Source organism: Peromyscus leucopus, chromosome 6 (assembly GCF_004664715.2).
Source record: "Peromyscus leucopus breed LL Stock chromosome 6, UCI_PerLeu_2.1, whole genome shotgun sequence".
Classification (NCBI taxonomy): Eukaryota; Metazoa; Chordata; class Mammalia; order Rodentia; family Cricetidae; genus Peromyscus; species Peromyscus leucopus.
Genome location: NC_051068.1, coordinates 84,530,531 through 84,550,752, shown reverse-complemented (window position 1 = coordinate 84,550,752; position 20,222 = coordinate 84,530,531). Strand labels below are relative to the sequence as shown.

Sequence of the window (20,222 nt, the reverse complement as noted above, 5' to 3'; positions counted from 1 at the left end):
ACTAAAAAAGTGATGTTAATAATTTTGGAACTGGTTGATTTTATACTACCTCACCTCTAATGCTCTTTTTCTTCACTTTCCAAAGTATCTGCTTCCTTTTAAGGATGTAGTAAACATAGTGGAAAATTTAGTCTGGAAAATGTACATTTCTTTCATCTCAATGCCTTTTCAGATTATTAATCAGCAATGTGTTGGGTGTTTCTGAAAATACCAACTTAATGAATCTAAAAACAAACAAACAAAAAAATCTGACAAGCTCGAGTAGCCACAACACATGCTCCTGTAATGTTTTATTTTTCTATTCTTTTTAGTTTAAAATTTCCAAATGCATGCCACTGAACAGTGTCAAAGTCACAAAGAAGCAAATTTAAATCTGTAGTTTACACATGTTTAGACACATTGCTAATTATTGCTTCATGGGAACTCAAATATTCAACACTTTTCCTAATAGAAAATATCACAAATTGCAGCTGTATGATAACATTTTATGAATTGAATATAATGAAAATTGCACTTGCATCCATAAAGCAATTATTATAAATTACTTTGCTATGGAAACACAATTCAACCATCTGTTGGCATTTCATAGTCTCTTGTGGCTTCGTTCATTTTAAGATGGTGCATTATTTAAATATAGTGCATTCCCTTTATAAGATTACTTGAAGATAGAGAACTTCCTTATTTAGACTGTTTAATATGAATCGAAGAGTCTATAATGGAATTTTCCAAGGCTATAGGTTCTTTTTTGTTGTTGTTCTTTTAAAACTGAAAAGTATTTAATAATTTGAACTAGAAATGTAAAATAAATTACTAAAAAAGTATATTTTTCACATCTGGGTTTCAAATGTTAACATTTGTTAATATTTGAATAGTTGAAAAGTTGCTAGTGGAACTTATCAGTGACTTGCATCTCTAAGTTATATAGGCTGTATTATCAGTTTACCCAAAGTACATTGAAATGGAAATTTTTATTTTCTCTTAGAATTAGTGCCCTATTATACTGCTTCATGGCCTGTTGGCTCACCCTCAGCTATTTTTATATGTGCATTTTAAACTGTATATTTTACTATGGAGCTTTCATTTTTAAAGGCAGCATATAATATCCACCTTTGGGACAAATTCTCTTCTGTTACAGGAAGTAACCACAAATCCAGATGTGACAGCTATAAAAAGATGTAAGAAAATAGAAGATTCTTATGAAAGGACTATTTGCCCCTTTGGTTCTATTTTCTGAGTATTTTCAGAGAGCCTAATTATCTTTTTCAGTAAATGCAACTAAATAAAAGATGTTAAATTCTTCCAGTATAATGAGCAAATTCAGAGACAGGCTTGTGCCAACAAGACCAGTTTTCACTCACCTGCCCCTAACAAAAGCTAAGAAATGTACAAGGAATTTAGAGAATTTTAGGGTCTCTTTGCCAAAAGAAAAAAGGCATAAGTAGTTGTCATTATTATAAAGGCTCTCTTTATCCCCATTGTTCTCTTGGAAGATTTTTTAGCTAGCTTTGAGAGCTGTTTAAATCCAGAAGCTTGCTCTCAGTAGTTAAGATGGAAATAAAATTTTTGAAGCAAAAATCTGTTAACTCTCCCAGAACATATTCATCTACCTTTCTTATGGAAGAGTCAGATCTTCCATATCAAAATCCTCCCCAATATGGATAGGTACCCTGATCATTCTAGCAAGTCATCTAAAACTTATCCATATTACACCAATTTGCTTTATATCACACGGAGCCTCTGAAATGTCAACGTACCATACATTTCCTAATGCATTGATTCCAGAGCAATAACTCTTACTCTTATTGTTTCCAAAAAGGTATTGGTACCAGAAGAAAAAAGAAAATGATTGCTGAGAAACAGACACAGGACCATAGACACTCATCCTTGCGCTTCAGATACTGATCCATCTTCACATCTGAGCAGCCCCAGTGACCCTTGAATGCTGAGGATCACTCAGGATTATCGGATGTACAACAGGAGAGCCATCACTTTGCTAAATTACTATCTTCTCCTGGACATCTTTCACAAAAGTCTAATAGATATGCTCTACGTGGAGAAAAGGCTGCAAGCTGTTAACGCCTAACACAGAAGCACGTTAGGCTTCCACCAAAGTCCTCAACGTACCTGACCACACACAGTATTTCAGTCTATCACATTTGGTTTTGGAATCTGCTTTGAGACTTCAGCATATTTTTTTTTTAAATATACAGTCCTACCTACACACACACACACACACACACACACACACACACACACTATACTCATGTGTATGTAACGGAGACACTGACTGCGAATAAGACACGAAGATTGCCAAGATTTTAGAGATGTATTTGTCAAGATTCCTGTCGATTCATGCCCTGTGGGTTACAGTGTCCTCTGTGATGCAGCCCTACCCTTTGGTGTGGGGACATTACGATGTATGTAAAACTCAGATTTACACAGAAGAAGGGAAAGTTTGGGATTATATGGCCTGCCAGCCGGAATCCACGGACATGACAAAATATCTGAAGGTGAAACTGGACCCTCCGGATATTACCTGTGGAGACCCTCCTGAGTCGTTCTGTGCAATGGTGAGGCACTACTTTTGAGCAGAGTATTTCACATAAATGGCATTGAATCTCCTAGGCAGACCCGTGTGGGGGAGTGTGAAGGCTCAGTTTGGCAGAGGCAAATCTGCAGGTGGCAGATGCATGGTGAGAGGCTGGCTTCATTCTCAGTGAAGGCTTGTCCTGTCTGGGATTACAATATATATGATGTGATTGATGTGCAGGAACTTCCTGCTTGCCGGCAAGCCAAAGGGTTCAGTGAGACAGATGGAGTGTGTATATATTAAAAATCAAAAAGCCAAATTGATGGCTAAATTTTAGAAACTGGAGCATTAGGTCAGCTGGGTTACATTAATGGTGAAAATCAGTTAGTAAATCAAGATTAGTTGAGATCTCCTGTTTCCTTTACCGGACAGGATCTGTAATAGGGTTTCATCAGATAAGGGACCAGCAAGAAGAAAAGAAGAAGGGAGGACAGTAGGCTTTCTTGAGGGACTTTTCCAGAGATCCTATTTACCAACTCATGCATATCCTTACTACCAAGGATGACATTTCTGTGGGAATTTTGGGGGTGGATGCTGAAATGCTGAAAACACATTTGCTGAAAACAATGACCTGGGGGCATGTAAGTTCAGACAACAATAAGAGGAGTTGTAACATTCTTTATTCTTGGGGTGTATTTAAGACCTGTTCCAGGTGGAACATCTACTAGGAGAAAGGTAGTATTGGAGGAACATGTTGCATTTCCAACTAAAATTATAGCAGAAAATACACCTGTAAAGTGTTATGAAAGAGATAGGTATTAATATGGTGTCAGTTAAAGTGGTAAGGAATCAAGACAGTATGTCCATTTGGTTTATGTTGTTGGTTTTTATTATTATAGACAGTCTTTATTTGATATAAGAACCGTGACCCCATTTTAATCCACATAACAGATATAACCATGTGGCAGATTTTAATAGTATATTACCTGACTTTATTATCTTGAAGTTGGCCTGGCATTTTCAGGATAGTGAAACTATTAATCAAAGTAGCATCTGCTCACAGTCCCCAGTGAGTTAAATTAACATAAGATTGTCTCAGGCGGAGCACTATAGAAAAGGTTTTGTAGCAGGAAACAATTTTGAGCAATAAAGAGTGTTTTCACCTAAAAGCTAAGGGCTTGCCATTTTTCAGAAGTGCCTTTGGGGACTGCTTTGAATTATAGTCTAAACCTGATTTTGTGGAAAGTGAGAAAAAGATCTTGGCTATTAGGTGTCACTATGACTAAAGTGCCCTAAATGACTAAATATTTCAAAGAGAGGGCCCGTCTCTCTGGATAACAGGTATGTGCTTCTGAAAGAAGTTGCATTTTGGAAACCACAGGCTTCCAGTGGAGTTTTTTCAAACGTATCACTAAACCTCCAATAAATCTGTGAAAGAGCAGGGACATTTGTCGGCCTTATATGAAGTCTTTAGTAGTAATTTCTTATGAAAGGTCAACTTTAAAATTTCGTTGCAAATGTGGTATGAAATTACTGTTTGGCTATAGGTTATACAAGCTCCAAGAGCCTACATTCTGGCCAGATTTTCTCATCAAGAGCACTCTAGCCCTATCTGTTGCTTTCTGAGACGCTCTGAACAATGTGCCTCTTTTGGAACTGTTAATAATGTGCAGATCTAAGGGAAGTACTTAATGTCCTTTGCCAAGGTCCAGTTTCTACTCACACAAGTGCTGTATTCAAGGTAGGATTTGTGTGTATTGTTTCCCTAAACTCACTTTTGGCCAGAGGACACTTGCTCAGCATCTTTCCTGCCCAACATGTAAAGAATTTCCATGTTCAGCACACCTGCTTCTCCCAGTAGAAGCGGGAAAGGACACATTTGCACAACCTTCTGGACTAGCTTTTCACAGGGATATGGTCTAAGGTACTTAAGTAAGTTAATTCCTATTAAGCTAGTGGCTAAATTATGGTAAAGGTACCATGAGAAAAGACAACTAAAAGAATATTCCTAGGTTGGCCCTAAGTACACCTGTGTTATACATATCTGTTCACGGGAAACCCCACCCAGGTTGCACTGGAATACAATGCAGGCACTTGGAAGTGCTGATAGACTTAAGCATGTCACTGGGCAGGGTGTGAGATTTCTGAGCTACCTATCAGTCATTAATTTTTATTCCTTAATGTGCATATGATTGGCATAGCAGATTTAATAATCTCCTTTAAATGGACTTTGGAACTGTTAGTATGCATATCGTATGCCACAACAATGATAATGGCCCAAATACAGCCGGCTTCCTTTCCGTAGTTGTAGATTTTCTGTAAAGTGCCTCAGTGTAAGAGTTCTTGACACAGGCTGTAAAAGCATCTCGGGATGCTGTCATATCAGGTCTGCTCAGGAGCTCCTTAGCCCAGTCTAATGGGAATCCATAAAGTCACTTATGCTGGGACTTATGGGTCCTCCACTCCCTGACACTCGCTTCCATTCCAGCTCCTCCAGAGTCGTTATGGCCTATTACATCACAGGAGCTGCCAAATAGACACAACCACTACTTAGCCCCTATATGTAAATGTTTACTGTAAAATGGCTTTGCCTCCTCGGCTCGTAACACTCTTATTAGTAATGACTCCAGGGATTCTGAACACTGAGAATACATTCAGTCATAGAAATAGTCTGTAATTCGCAGGGTTAATGTCGTTAATATAAAGTGGAGGTTCACTGAAAATCCATGGTACTGCCTTTTGTATTTTCTCTGTCAGTATATGCCCGTGACCACCCATGAATATTGCACTTATTTTAATGCAGAGTGAATTTGAAGGGGAAAAAACTGCTTAGGTTTCCATTTAATAATAGATCTCTGCTTGCTAACCTGGATGTCCCATCTATGTCAAATCTTCTATGTCAAGTAATTTGACATGATAATATATTAATTATAGAAACACTTATGAACAATAGTTTATTGGAAAAAATTTGTCTGTCTATGATAGTGTAATAGAGGCTACAAATGAATATAGAGCATATATGTGTGTGAGTATGTATGTGTGTGTGATTTATTTGTTTTCTTTTTAATTTATTACATTCCTTTCCAAACTGGGAGTGCCTAAAAACAATCACTGTTTTTGTTAATGGGGAGAAATGTGCAAGGCACAGAATTGACTGCTTTTGCTTTTTCAGCGCAAGTAACCTCTTTATGTCGATTCTGTTCTTTCTGCCATAATACAAGCTTCAGGTAGCATGCCTCTGTCAGAAGACACAGGTCATCTAGTGACAATGGTTTCATTTGCATAAGGAGCAGATAGGATGATCTAATCCTGTGTGGGAAGCCAAGTGACAACCCAGAGCTGTGGCTTGGTCTTTGTGTTTAGATAAACAGAGCTGTCATGGCCCCCAGGCAACACCCCAGTGGCTTAAAAATGGAAAAATTATCTGCAATTATCTCCAGCTTGCAGCCAATTTTCTGTATAACTTAAACAGAAGCATGGAAAAGAAGCCTCCAGACGAAAGGCACCATGTACATTTGTACAATTTATGGGGCAGAAGTGCTGATGGCTGTGGAAATAGGAGCCCTCCAGTGCTGCCACGCATTTCAGAGCCAATCAAAACAAAATGAGAAAACAAAGATTATTAAAAAGTCTTTTGTGCATGTAATTTTGGCATAATGTTATGAGGTGGACATTAAATGTTTACCATGGAGACTTCCAGCATCATTAATGCAGCGTGCCTTTAATTACAAATACACTCATATGACTAAAAAATGGAGAAAATCAAGTCCTCTGAGGTGTATTTAGTGACACCCTCATTATGTTTACTGGAATAATTAAAAGAAAGGGCATAATTTTTCTAAATAAAATGTCAGACCTTGAAGTAGAAATGGATTTTCTTGAGAAAATTTACTAATGTGTGCCTGTGCTCTCAATAGGCATTTACTCAAGGACCTTACCAGGTCTGTTAATGATGATTCCATATTGTGTGGTTTCTATTAAGAAGAAAATAGTTATTGTAAGCATTGTGGATAGGACATGTTTCATTAGAGTCAAATGAAATTTATAAAAGTAATAGGAAACTTTTACATTTTGTGATTTCAAAGGAACCTGTGGGGCAGGTAGTTGGCAATGCAGAGTCTTCAGGACTACATTTAGCTCATAGCTCTGATCTGACAGAGTCCTGGGTTCCCATCTGGTGGCTATCAGGTGGCCTTTGAGAAATTAATTTGATAAACTTGATTATATTTTTTTGCAGTGACAAGGGATTAATATCAATTTTCCAAAAACTGGAAGTGACGTTGACTTATACAACAATTGAATAGCCTTAAAAAATGCACTCTCTTCACATGAATCATAATTTGATAAGTGAATGGAGTTTAAATAACAGTGACATCTTTCATTTGAACTGATTTACCTCTTAAATTAGGGCAGAATGGACTTTTAAGAAAACTTCTGGTTTTTTTTTTTTCATTATTAACACTTCTTTATTATTAGTTCATTATTTAGGCTTATTTCTCAGAGATGACTAATTTACATTGAAATGATTAAGTTGCACGGAGATCAATCTTTCTGATTTATCACTTCATCAAGGAGCCTCTTGTTGAGGAGCTCACAACAGCTCCTTTTTATCTAGGGCATCAAGTCTAAAGGACTCTACCTGCCTCGTAACTGCTAAATACAGTTTATCAGTACCTCTCGTTAGGTCCTTACTGTATCTCTGTCGGGCTTAAGGGTAGAAACCGGATAAGAAAGGAACTCTGCAGTTGAGCTGAAGCTGTATTGGTTTGGTATAGCTGGAAATGGTTTACAGAAATGGAGGAGATCATGATCAGGAGATGGCAACAATTATGGCCAGTGTCGCAAAATTAACATAATCTCATGTTATTTATTGTTACGTAGTTGCATTTCCTTTTCAGAAAAATTGGATTTGTTTATTATTAATAATATTATAGTGGGGGGGGCACCTGGGCACACACATGGAGGTCTGAGGACAACTTTTGAGAGTTGTGTCTTTCCTTCCACCATGGGTCCCTAGGACTAAACAAAAGGTCTTCAGACTTACTTAGCAAGTGATTTTACCCACTGAGCCACCGAGCCATCTGGCCAGCGCTCTGTTGCTCTGTTAGTATTTTCTAGGTGTATAAGTGCTCTTTGTTATGTTAATGCTTCACGGGGTATTATGCCAGATCATTGGGTGCAGAGTGAGGAAGTATAAATAGCGCATGGGACCCTAGTGGTAGTGGTGAGAATTACACCAAGCAGTACATGGAGCCGTTCCTCAAAGGAAGTAGTCTCTAGAATGTGATTGTAATAGCTACTATAGATCTTGCCATAGTGTATCTCCCTACCTAGAAAAATTATTGTTTCTATGCTCATCAGAATAGTATGATTTAACTTAAAAGACTTGTCTCCCACATACCAAGACTTCAGGGTTGAAAGAAAGTTTGTGTTATTGAGTAGAAATCAAGTGGAAGGGCCATCTTCTTATGTCCTCAAGGATGGAATGGTCACTCACTGGAGAACCCATCTACATATCAGTCATGAGAAAGAAGGTTCTTGGGAATCAGACAAGTCCTTGTCTCTGAGCTTTGCTCTCTTTTGTTGGACTTCAAGATCCCACAGAAGTAGAAGTGATGACCTCGCATACATGGTCAAGAATGAAATCAGGAGAGCCCTCTTTCCAAACAAAATGCTGAATACAAACTATGTGATGTATACTGTGTGTCTGAAGCTTTAAACAGACCCACAATGATAACTACATTTTATATTATATCAGTAAATATACATTATCCATATCATAGCCAGAACAGAAGTTTTACAGAATTTACCCTTTCCATGTGCTATGCTATCTCTTTTCCTGACTCTGAACCACATATTATCTGTGGCATTGGTCTCCAGAACTTGCTTAAGGGTTTAAACTTTTAAAAAAATATATTGTATATACCATTGCATAATTCCTTATTTTAACTCAACATTATATTTTTACATATACCTTTGTGTAGTATTTTTATTCTGTGGATTTTTTTTCACTTATAGTTCCATACATAGGCATTTAGGTGGTTTGGTTCTTATACCTGAAGACACTTGACAAATGTTGCTAAATTGTCCACCAGAAAGTTCTTTAAGGACAATATTCAATATCATCAGCATATTCGGGTCTCTATAAATATTTGAAAATGTTCTTAAATTCTCTTATTACAAGGCTTTAGCAGATAAAAGAGGAGATACAATTAGCCAAGAAAATGAGGGTCAAATTATCCAATTCCTTCTACTCTTTCAGCTATGGTTGGAATATTTAAAATTTCACATTGAGATAAGGACATATTTTGGAGTGCAAGTGGCACTTAATTTTATTAATCATGCATCTAGTGCATTTATTTCCTTATTGTGAAGGCTGATGCCTGAGTTTCTTGTCCATTTGCATGCCTTTATTTCTAACTATAGTAGTTTTGTTGCTTGTAATTCTACCTTTTTTTTCTATAGACGCCACCAATTTAAAAAGAAATATATGTGTGTGTGCATATATATGTAAATATGAGCCTTTCCACACAAGCTTCTGTTTTGTTAATCAGTTCCAAGAGTGAGCATCCTTTTTGCCTAAAGACAAGAACTTGCTTCAGGGATTTTCCCAAGCCTTTCAGCCTGTAAACACCCTGAATTTCTGCCCTGGGTTTTGATGGCAGGCTTCCACAGTCCTGAGCTAGCAAAGATCCTTCAGAGAGTTCACATCTGTGTCTCTTCTGTTCATGATGTAAAAACTTCCCAAGGTTGATATTTTCCTTAAGCAGAAAGTTTATTTTCTCTTAGAATCTGTGTTGTTGAAAACAATTGCAAGCAATAACATGTTCTTTGTATAAAGCTGTTGTTGTGAAATTTGCTTAGGTTTTAATTTGCCAGACCAATGGGAATACAGATTTTTGTTTAAAGTGACATTTTTCCTTTTAAGTTTTCAGAATTCCTTTTCTTACATTTGGGAAAAAGATGCTGAAAGTTGTTTTATAAGCATCATGTTTGAAAACAAGTTACTGAGGTTGGCAGGTGGTCAGTTTCTTCTCATCATGCTGGGAAGAGATAGATTCACATAGTATCTGTTCCATGGAAATTAAAGGTGTGAGCTGAGAAAGAAACAAGAATTGGTTTTCACTCTTTGACCTACTTTGAAGCTGACTTCTAAAATATTAAATGAAGAGTTGAGCTGGGTATTGCTCCAGTACAAAGAAAGAGCACTTTTGTTCCAGAAGGTCGATGTCCATGGAGAGGTCCAGGTGCTGACATTATCATCAGGTCATGTCAGCCAATGATTTTCCACCACCATGTGTAACTTCTTGTTCCTTTGCTGTTGATCTTGTTCCTTTTTGGAAATGATAAAATGGAGAAATCAAATACACTTCCAAGCATGTCCTAGAAATTAATCTTGTGTTTCAGCTTTGCTGTGGTTCTTCTGTGTTGATTTGTATGAGGGAGGAATTAATACGTAGGTTGAAAAAAACTGAACAAGTGTGAGAGATGTGAAGCCAGCTGAGAAGATAGAAGACCATCCTAGAGAACCAATTCTTTATTTCAAAGAAAGATATTTTAGTGTGTGTATAGGTGCCAGATGACATGAATGTGGGATGTATAAAACTAAAAGTTGTCTGACAGACATGGAGAGCTGAGGTCTGTAGGTCACATGAAGTTTACAGTAGTGTTCCTTATTCTTTTGGAGTGAATTCAAAAGTTGTGAACTGCTTGATAAATTATGGACCATTTGAAGTCTCTGTATGAGTAGAAAAGAAAACATTTGATATCTATACATGTCACAGAAAAAGATATATACATAATATAGAGAAAATGAGCTCATGGCCGATATGTTAATCCAAGGTGTTTATGTATGCAAAGACTGTGCCAGATGGATTATTATTCTAAAGTTTTGGCAGATTCTCTTATATGAGGTGTTAGGGAGTGTTTCCATTAATCTGAATATTATCTGGATCACAATAATGCTGCGTTTAGCCATCATAGGGCTTGGTGCTTTTTAAATGGCTGATGCAGTATAATATGTAGAGTAGAGCTTACTGCATGCTTTTTGAACTGAGTTTGTACTACACTTCACAGATTTGACTTGTAGCTGATACTGATTTGATAAAGAACTTATTGTTGCCCTGTTTTGTATTAAACACTTAAGATGGTTTGCTCCTATAATCTTTAATCCTATCATTATCCTTGTGTACCAGGTAAAGTAATTGAAGCATGAGGCTAAGTAATTTTTCCATCTAGGGAGTGGGAATGCAATAAATGCGGGCATGCTGACACCCATGTCCTTCTCTTAAACTGTTCTATTCCCTCTTAATTTTATTTGTAGTATGTTCAAGAAAGCCATGGTGAACACCATTTAAAAATTATATTTGTGATGTGGACTGTGAGTTACAATGCTATGATTTTGTTATTTAGAAAGCCTTTTTATCTGAAATAAACTCAGAAAATTGGATTCTGTAAACAGAGTGCACAGAATGTTGGAAATGCATATAATGTGATGGGAGTCTTCATTCAGGGGTAAGGGAGCCAATCAACAGTGTTGGTTTCTATTCTTTCTTTCCCATTAACGTGTTCATAAAAATGGAAATGGGCTGTTAGGAAACACGGAGAGCTGAGGACATACTGTACTCACACTGTCCCACTCCTGAATAATAAGTCAGCAATTGTTGACTAGTTAGCAACAACATATCATAGTGGGTGAGGTGTTGAGAAAAGTAGTTGGCCTGATGCTTCTGTTTGTTTTACAGTCTCAATAAAAACTGGTGTCCTAGAGCAGACTGCCTACATAGTTTCTCTATTTGGATGTCTACTATTTAAAATCTAACAGGTTTATTATAGCAGTCTTGTTTATTTTCCTTCCCAAATTGATTTTGCTCTCGTTTGTTCCATGTCTGTAAATGGCAGCTTATATTCATCTATCTATTGCTCAGAGTAAACAGTCTAGAAATTCCCTTCAATTCCTCTGTAATAACACATACTAGCAAGTTCTGTTAGTGAAAGCTTCACAGCATATTGTAAATCTGACCATATTTCGCCATCCCTGGTGCCAGGAACTGATCTCAACCAGCTCTCTAAGCTGAACTCTATAGTATCTCTTAATTTGCCTCCCTTTTTTCAACTCTTGTTCTATTAACAAAATTACATACATTTTGTAATATACCGTGATATGTGATATAATATATAAATGTGTACTTTTATATATATTCAGCTATTCACATCTGAAGGTTGTATATATAAGTAATCAACCAAGTTGGTTGTCCTTTTTCAAAGGTCATTTTGTCCTAAGCATGTACAGATATTTAATAGTGTGGAGCAACTGACTACAAAGTATTCACATGGAGTTAGTCTAAAGCTGATTTAAATATGCAGAGAACTGTGAATAGCTACACGCAAGATTACAACATTTCATATAGTGGATGTAAACATCCATAGATTCTGGGACCCACAAGGAATCCTAGAACTAGTTCCCATGGATGTAGAGGGATGACTGCAACTTTAAAAACTTGATTCCTTTCCTCCTTTCCTTATTCAATTTTATCCTGTAACACTGTTCATTCAAAATGAAACCCAACCTCTTCCTACTGCCTGAAAGGCTCTGCATAACCACGTAGGACTTGGACCTCTCCAGTGCTGTTCCCTCCTCACTAGGTTGCTTTCTCGAGTCCCTCCTAACAATTTATCACTGGCTCTCTGGTGGGGTGGGAGCTGGGGACACCCTGCACCTCAGACTATATGGGATCTTATTCAGTCTAAGTGGTTCAAGAACATCAGGTTTCCAAAGAGGATATTCTTTCATCCTAGAACCAATTGGGTCGGTGCCTGCGCGGTTTTCATGATCTCTGGAGATAAGGTGTGTTCAGGGGTTCTGCATTCTAAGCAGCTTCCTGTAGCTGGTTCTTACTATTCATTCAAGTCACTTCTTTAAGAAGCCTCTTGAAGAAGTCTGTCTGACGCTCATATGTAACATTCTTCTCATCCTTACCTGTTGCCAAGTGTGTGTGTGTGTGTGTGTGTGTGTGTTTCATTATATTTCTTGCAGGATATGATTAAAAACATTTACTAGTCAGGACAGCACAGTCAATCAGAAGAGTCATGTCATTAGGGGCTATCCTTTATTTTTTCCCTTCTGACTGATGTTAGTCCAGCAATAGTAATCTACTGCTTACTATGTCGTGTATTGACCAACTTGTTCACATATTTTTCCTTTCCAGTATATACATTCCTACAGACAGGAATGTATGTCCATGGTGGCTTTAATAAACATTTCTTGAGGGAATGAAGTAACTTAAAACACAGGTTTAGTAATTTAATCATATCTAAGATTATTATTCCATACACACCTGCTCACTGGGACAGAAATGGCTGTGCTGCAAGCTGTTAAAATTTAAAGGTACTTGAAACCTACAGAGACAACCAAACCAAGCTAGTGGGAACTCATGAACTTTAGACCAACAACTATGGAGCCTCCACAGGACTGGACTAGGCCCTCTGCATAAGCAACACAGTTATGTAGCTTGACCTGCTTAAGGGGCCCCCTGGCGGTAGGATCAGGATTCATCCCTGGTGCATGAGCTGGTGTTTTGGAGCCTATTACCTGTGGTGGGACACTTTGCACAGCCTTGATGCAGGGGGAGGGGCTTGGACCTGCCTCTACTGAATGTACCAGACTTTGTTGCAGCACCCCCCCCACCCCCGTCCCCATGGGAGTACTTATCATTTTGGAGGAAGGGATTAAATAAGAAATTTCTTAAAAAAGAAAAAAATCATGAACATTTTATTTTTAAATTAAAAATAAGTAAGCAATATAATCAGTGTATGTCTAAACACCACTTAGAATTAGCATTGATAACATGTTCTCTGGTTTTTTTTTGTTTGTTTGTTTTTTATTTTATTAAAAATATAGAAATGTTAGAATTAAGGTCTTGGCCCCTAACCTTGATCCATTCCTTCCCCTCTCCATCCAGAGAAAACCCATGTCTTGCTTTAAAAATCCATGATTTTATACTTTTTGTTTTGGTTTTTGTATTTTGTTTGTTTACTTTGTTTTTTTGAGGCAGGGTTTCTTTGTGTAGTCTTGGCTGGTCTAGAACTCTCTATGTAGACCAGGCTGGTCCCAAACTCACAGAGATCCACCTGCCTCTGCTTCCTGACTGCTGGAATTAAAGGTGTGTGCCACCACCGCCCAGCTGATTTTATGCTTTTTGTACAGAGTTTATATTAAAAACAATATATAGTTTTAATATTGTATTTTAAAAATTGATTTAGTAATTTGCTTTTTGTCATTCAACATTATGTTCTAAATTATGCATGATATCTATATAATCTAGTTTGTTCATATTAACATTTGTTATTAACATATTAATGTGGTAATATTTATTATTAACATTAACACTACTGTAGAAAAGTAGTATACATATACATATAAATATATTTTACAAATTTCTAACATTTTTTTTACAAATATACTTCTCAGTAGGGGTTTAAGAAATTTGCATTTTTAATTCTTAGTTACTTTCCCCCTGTTACAAGCCACCCCACATTCACAAACAGACCCTCACCAGTCTTGTGGTGCATATTAGAAAGAGTTTAGTTTTCTTTGACTTTGCTAAAGTATGTACCCTGAGCCCAGTGTGTTGGGTTGGAGACTATGTGTGTTTTCATCACATGTGTATGATGTGATGTTGTATATTCCTTAACAAAATATTCTAAGCTTTGTTCTACATTCATTTCTTATATGCTACTTCTTATTATGTCATTCAATATATTTAAGAAATTATGTTTCTCTTATTTCCTTAGCTGTGAGGGAACTCATAGCCAGGGTTTATGAACTATCATAGAATATACAATTGACTCAGAATTCTTGATAAAACTATATGGACCATGTCTATTGATCTTTATGTGTTTAAATTATTTAACAGGAAATCATTTGGAGGTTGTATGAGCATCACTAATAAATATTCATCATGACAATCCAACAGGCAAGAAGGGTATATATTTGGGCTAAACATCTAGCACAAACACATGCAAACTTTAAGTAAGTCTTCATATAGGAAAACAAATTTTAAGAGTGTATCTTTGGATCAGACCATCTGACTAGAAAGGTGCTTGCTCTCATATATATATATATATATATATATATATATATATATATATATATCTTATTTTTAAATTTTAAATTAAATTAAATTTAAAATTTAAATTACAGTTTTTAAATCATGTTTTGTAGTTAGCCATAGGTAATTATTTTTCCATATCCACTGCCTTCATTACTGGAGTCTAACATTAGCTTTATAGTGCTTTTTAACTGGAAATCCCATTGCTTACTTTGCAAGATGATATACAAACATTGCCTCATCCATCACTGGAATGACTTGCCTCCTAGATGAAAATCTGAGGGTGATGTGTAACTGTAATAAATTTAGACAGCAAGGGAAAGGTTCTATTTTCAATTAAAACCACAGCCAGGAAGTTTCCGTTTAGCCTGACAGGGAGGTAGACCAGCATGCATTTTTTATATTTTCTGGTTTGTTTTGGACGCAAGGGCAGAGGGGGTATTGGAAGTATGATAGAAGCATTGTTTTGTTTTTGTTTTAATCTTTCTCTGTGCTCACCTAAGAAAAGCCAATTGCCTTTCTACACTTGTTGAGTTTTGATTCCTTAGAAATAGGTTTCATAAATAGGGGAGCTAACACAAGAATGTGTATTCATGCCTTCAAGGATATTTTACTTGGATTAAAATAGCCATGAAGATTTAAATTAAAGCTGAATGAAGTCATTTATTTATTTGTTTTTTGTTCTGAAGAGTAAGATGACTGCATGCTTAGTAAGTGTTTCTGGGAATCTCTAAATGTTCAGTGCACCGTAATTGTTTTTATCATTGTAATGACCACTACTTTTGCTCAAAGTTTCAGATTATTTGGAACTTCCATTCTGCTTTGGAGGTGACTTCTGAGTGTTTTCCTGTAGCTCCCCTTTCTATGAACTGCCTGGCTTCTCCTGATGTTGCTAATGGCATTTAATAACTAACTGCTTATGAGATTCAGGCTCGAAGCCAGCATTTTAAAATCAGAATAATTTCAGAACTGTGGTTTTAAAGTAAATGAAATGTATTCTAAATAACACAGTATTAAAATAATCATTCATGGATGCAGTGGCATTTGCACTGAGATTATAATGGTTTCTTGTGTTAGCAACTGCACTAAGCATGCCTACAAACACCACTACTTCTAAATACAAGAATGCTATCAAAATAAACTACTGTGCAAATAAATAAAAGCTCATTTTGTTAATGGCAGTTTGGGATGAAGTCAGAAGCTTAGCAAGTCCAAGAAATTCCAGATGGTAGATGGAAATGCTTGATCTCAAATTGATTATTTTTGGATACCATATTATTCACCTCCCTTTTATCCAAAACATCCACAGATCTCTACAGACATTTCCATTAAACACTGTTGATTAAAACCTTGTCTCTGAAAATTCTACTTAGCCCCATTTTATTTGTTTTTATTGTTCCTCTTATTTAAACATAATGCATTCCATTAGAGACACCTCTAAGTTGTACTACGAAGATGACTATGTGGTTGAGAAGAGGTGCTGTTTCCTTAAAAACTGTACCTTGCAGTATGCATTCAAAAGACAAATAGTATAGATCTCAGATCCCACCTGCAGCTCAGCTGGATAGCCTTGGGTTGGACAAAACCTATCCAACTATGCTTAATGGTCCTGTGTATTATGAGGACTTCTCAGTAAAGACTATATCTTTAGCGGGACTTACACTGTCTTTTGGAATGACTATCACACAAAGAGAAAATTCTCTGGCAGGCTATACAGAAACTTTATTGTTACAACATTGGGTGACAAATAATAAGTGTTCATAATTTTCTGCACTGAACACCTGCTATGACCAATGTATTGAGCTAGAGATACAATGATAGAGGAGAAATAGAAATGCCTAGAGGAGTATATAACGTAACACCGAGGGACACTATTCACTAAGGAGAGACTATTCACCTTCAGGGAGGTCTGCATGTTGTCAAATGCTAAATTTGTTCAGAAGTGCTTTTGATTTTTCACTTTTTATTCTTAAAGCTATTAGCATGTACAGTTTTATAATTGAAATTTCCACAATAAAATAGCTTTGCTCTCAGGAGTAGAAATATATCCACTATCTTCTGTTCCTTTGTGAACTATACTTTCCCAGAAATTTAATAGCAAGTTTCTTATTGACGAAACCTCCCTGATGTAGTAAGAAGTTTTCCTTAGTAATGCATCTGCCACCACCTCATTTTGTAATTTTTTGTTTCTAGTCTGCCTCCCACAGCATATTATAATGTCCATGAGGACAATAACACTGGAGTATTTTCTCTGTTGTGTTATTAATATAGTGTCTGGGACATAGGTGGGCATTAATATATGACTATGAAATAAAGAATCCTACCAGCTTACTTCACAAAACTTCTTTTCACAAAAAGTTTTATTCTTTCATTTTCAATTTTTTTATTTTCATTTGAATTTTTTCCTGTTATCTTGTTGTCATTTTTAATATAAAGACTCAAGAAGACTTTTACAGAAGGGGACTCAGGAATAGTGTGCGTGTGTGTGTGTGTGTGTGTGTGTGTGTGTGTGTGTGTGTGTGTGATGTTCTAGTTTAGACATGGTGTGGATGTTCCCAATCATTCACATGTTGGACATTTGTTCCATATTGTGACAATACTGGAAGATGGTGTGGACTTTCAAGGGGCGGGGAATGTAGGGAAGTCTTCAAGATCCTTATGGCCTTGCCCTTGAAAGCAATTAAGTGTTTTCTTGTGGGATTTTGATTAATGGGGTTAAACAAAAACTTATTTTCTTCATTATGAAGCCCTGAGGTATATCATTTTGCTAACAGAATGCTGGTGGATGTACTTACACTTCCCCCTTAATTGCCTCTTTTTTTTACTTAATGGTGTTCCCACCACAGGCGAGTCCAGTTCTGCATGCACTTATGAAATTTTTTGTTCTGTGGAGCTCTGTGCTGGGCATGATGGGAGATAGTGGTGAGAGGCCAGGCTCTGCCTTCAAGAACCTTAGTAAAGGAAGTATTTAGAATGATGAGGACAGGGGCCACAGTGCTACAGGAGCCCAGAAAGCTGTGTTTGCTGCAAGCTTTAGGGGAACAATGACAGATTCACAAAGAAGATCTTTGAGTTGGGCCTTGAGGAAAAGCTAGTGTTTTCAAAGATGGAAGACACCACAGAATGTTTCAGTTCAAGGAAGCTGCAAAGACTTGTCTCTTACTTTATTTTAAAAATTATTTCCTGACGGGTGGTGATGACTCACGGCTTTAATCCCAGCACTCAGAGGTAGAGCCAGGCAGATTTCTGTAAGTTCGAAGCCAGCCTGGTCTACAGAGTGAGATCCAGGACAGGCACCAAAGCTACACAGAGAAATCCTGTCTCAAAGAACAAACAACAACAACAAAAAATCCCTTTCTGCATCTATCTTAACAAGAACAAATGTTATGACCTTGCCATCCATCAATTTATCAAATCATGCTCTATCATCCTCAGGTTTTCCAGTATATAAATGCAGTAACATCATTTCTCAGGCTTGGCATATTCTCCCACTTTATTATCTATTAATTGTTATCCACAATAATGTAAATGAAGCAACTATCCAAACTGCAGAGCACTATATAAAATATGGGGAAATGGTACATAAAGTTAGGTTACTGTAATTTGTATGTTCCTTTGAAAATATTCTGCTTAATATCCACAGGTGCATAAGTGTTTGCATCAAATCTACTCCTTATACGCCACCTATTCTCTCCTGTCCAATTATTTCCCCATGCCTCCTACTTTTCCCATCCAACACCATCCCCTTCACCCTCTAAGTCTGTTTAGCATTGTCTACAGGTGTATGGGTGTGGAGTCACCTACAGGAGCATGAATAGCTAGCTCCTCCTGGCCTGTATCCCTAGAGGAAGCTAACTCTCCCTTCCCTAGCAGCCATCAATTGCCTATAGAAAGGGGTGGGACTTCATAAAACTCTCTCCTGTTCATGCTAGTATTCAGGTTAGCTTGCTCTTGTGCAAGTCACTGTGAGTTCATGTGTGTAACTGTGCGATCATATCTTGCAAATATCTTTTTTGCTTCAGACATCTATCCCTTCTGGCTCTTACAATCTCTCTGACCCCTTTCCTGCAATGATTACTGAGCCCTATGGGAAGGGTTTATAATATAAATGTCCCAGTTCAATTGAGCACCCACAGCCTCTTGTTTCCTGCATGCTGACTCACAGTAGGTCTCTGTATTAATCACCATCTACTTCATAAATCAGTTTCTCCTATGAGGGTTGAAAGATGCACAAACCAATGGAGAGAAAGATAAAAAGTCTAGCGGCAGTTTATTGCTATGTCCATTTAACAGAGTAGTAATAATAGGTTCTATCCTAAGGCCTATTGCCTAGCAAGCCATGAGTTTTGGCCTGATTAATGGTACCAGGCATGGTTTACATTGTGTAGTATAAGCTTTAAATGCAGTAACAAAATTGTTGCTTACTTCTATAACATCCATGCCATTATTATAACAGTAACCATATCTTATCAGATCAGTCATTATTATATAGACTGAAGAGTTCACAGCTGGGTAAGATTGTTGATGACTGCTCCACCATAACTTGCATAGAACCTTCTAGCTCTATGAATTCTAGCCATTAGGGATGGAAATCTTTGGTTGGTACAAGTTTGGTATTTTTCTTTTATGACCTATGACTCAGGTGTGTGACATGTTTAGCAATAGGGCCTTACTATCAAACTTTGGAAGAGGGGTAACAAAGAACAATAACAATAGCCTATAACATTTTTGGGGACTGGTATTTGGTACCTCACTGACCAACAGCTTGAAAAGAGGTAAATTCTACATGGCACTGAGCTTTTAGATTATGTTTGAATTTGATCTTTGTTGCTGTAACAAATATCATGACCCAAAGCAACTCGTGGGGGAAAGGATTTATTTTATCTTATGGGTTACCTTCCACTATCAAAGGAAGCTAAGGCAGGAAGCTTCAACAACAACAACAACAAAAAAAAAAAAAAAAACAAAACAAAAAACCCAACATACTGCTTGCTGGCTTGCTCCCTAGCTCACGTTCTGCAACCTTTCTTATACAATCCAGGGCCACCTGCCTAGGGATGGCACTGCTTTCAGCAGGCTGGGCCATCCTACAACAATTAATACTCAAGGAAACATTCCATAGACATGCCCACTATCCAGTCTGACTTATTTCCTCAACTGAGATTTCCTCAGATAATTCTGTAGAGTTGACAGTTGAAGCTAACTGTGTTATATTCTTATTCTTGAATTCAGGAACCACAAGCTACAGGTTTATTACAGAAAATAGAAAGATTCTATCTAGTCCAAAGTTACAGTAGCCTAGCTTCTAGCTTTGGGAAAAGTAACTATACATTTTATGCTTCTTTTGCTTGATTGTTTTGTGACAATTGACTGAATAATTAATGTTGAAATGCAAAATTCCTCCAAATAGCCATTCTTTTTTTTAAAATTATCTTTTATTTAATTTGGATGAGATTTGAATGTTAAATATTCTGAATCTTGGTCCTTCATGTACTGTGAGGTAGCACTTTGCTTTTTTTCTTTTGACAGCTTAAGAAAGACAGAAAACATACAAAAGTCTGGAGCACCTCAGGTGTTGTGTT

General features: G+C 37.0%; 1 protein-coding gene across 1 annotated transcript in view; it reads left to right on the top strand.

Annotated features, from left to right (window-relative positions):
• The first annotated feature begins 2,313 nt into the window (after positions 1-2,313).
• The window catches only part of Ntng1 (netrin G1), a 334,636-nt gene continuing 316,727 nt past the window's right edge, over positions 2,314-20,222 (top strand). Inside the window, 1 exon segment of the mRNA XM_028879321.2 lies at positions 2,314-2,570. Coding sequence (XP_028735154.1) covers positions 2,325-2,570 — 246 coding nt within the window. The 5' untranslated portion in view covers positions 2,314-2,324.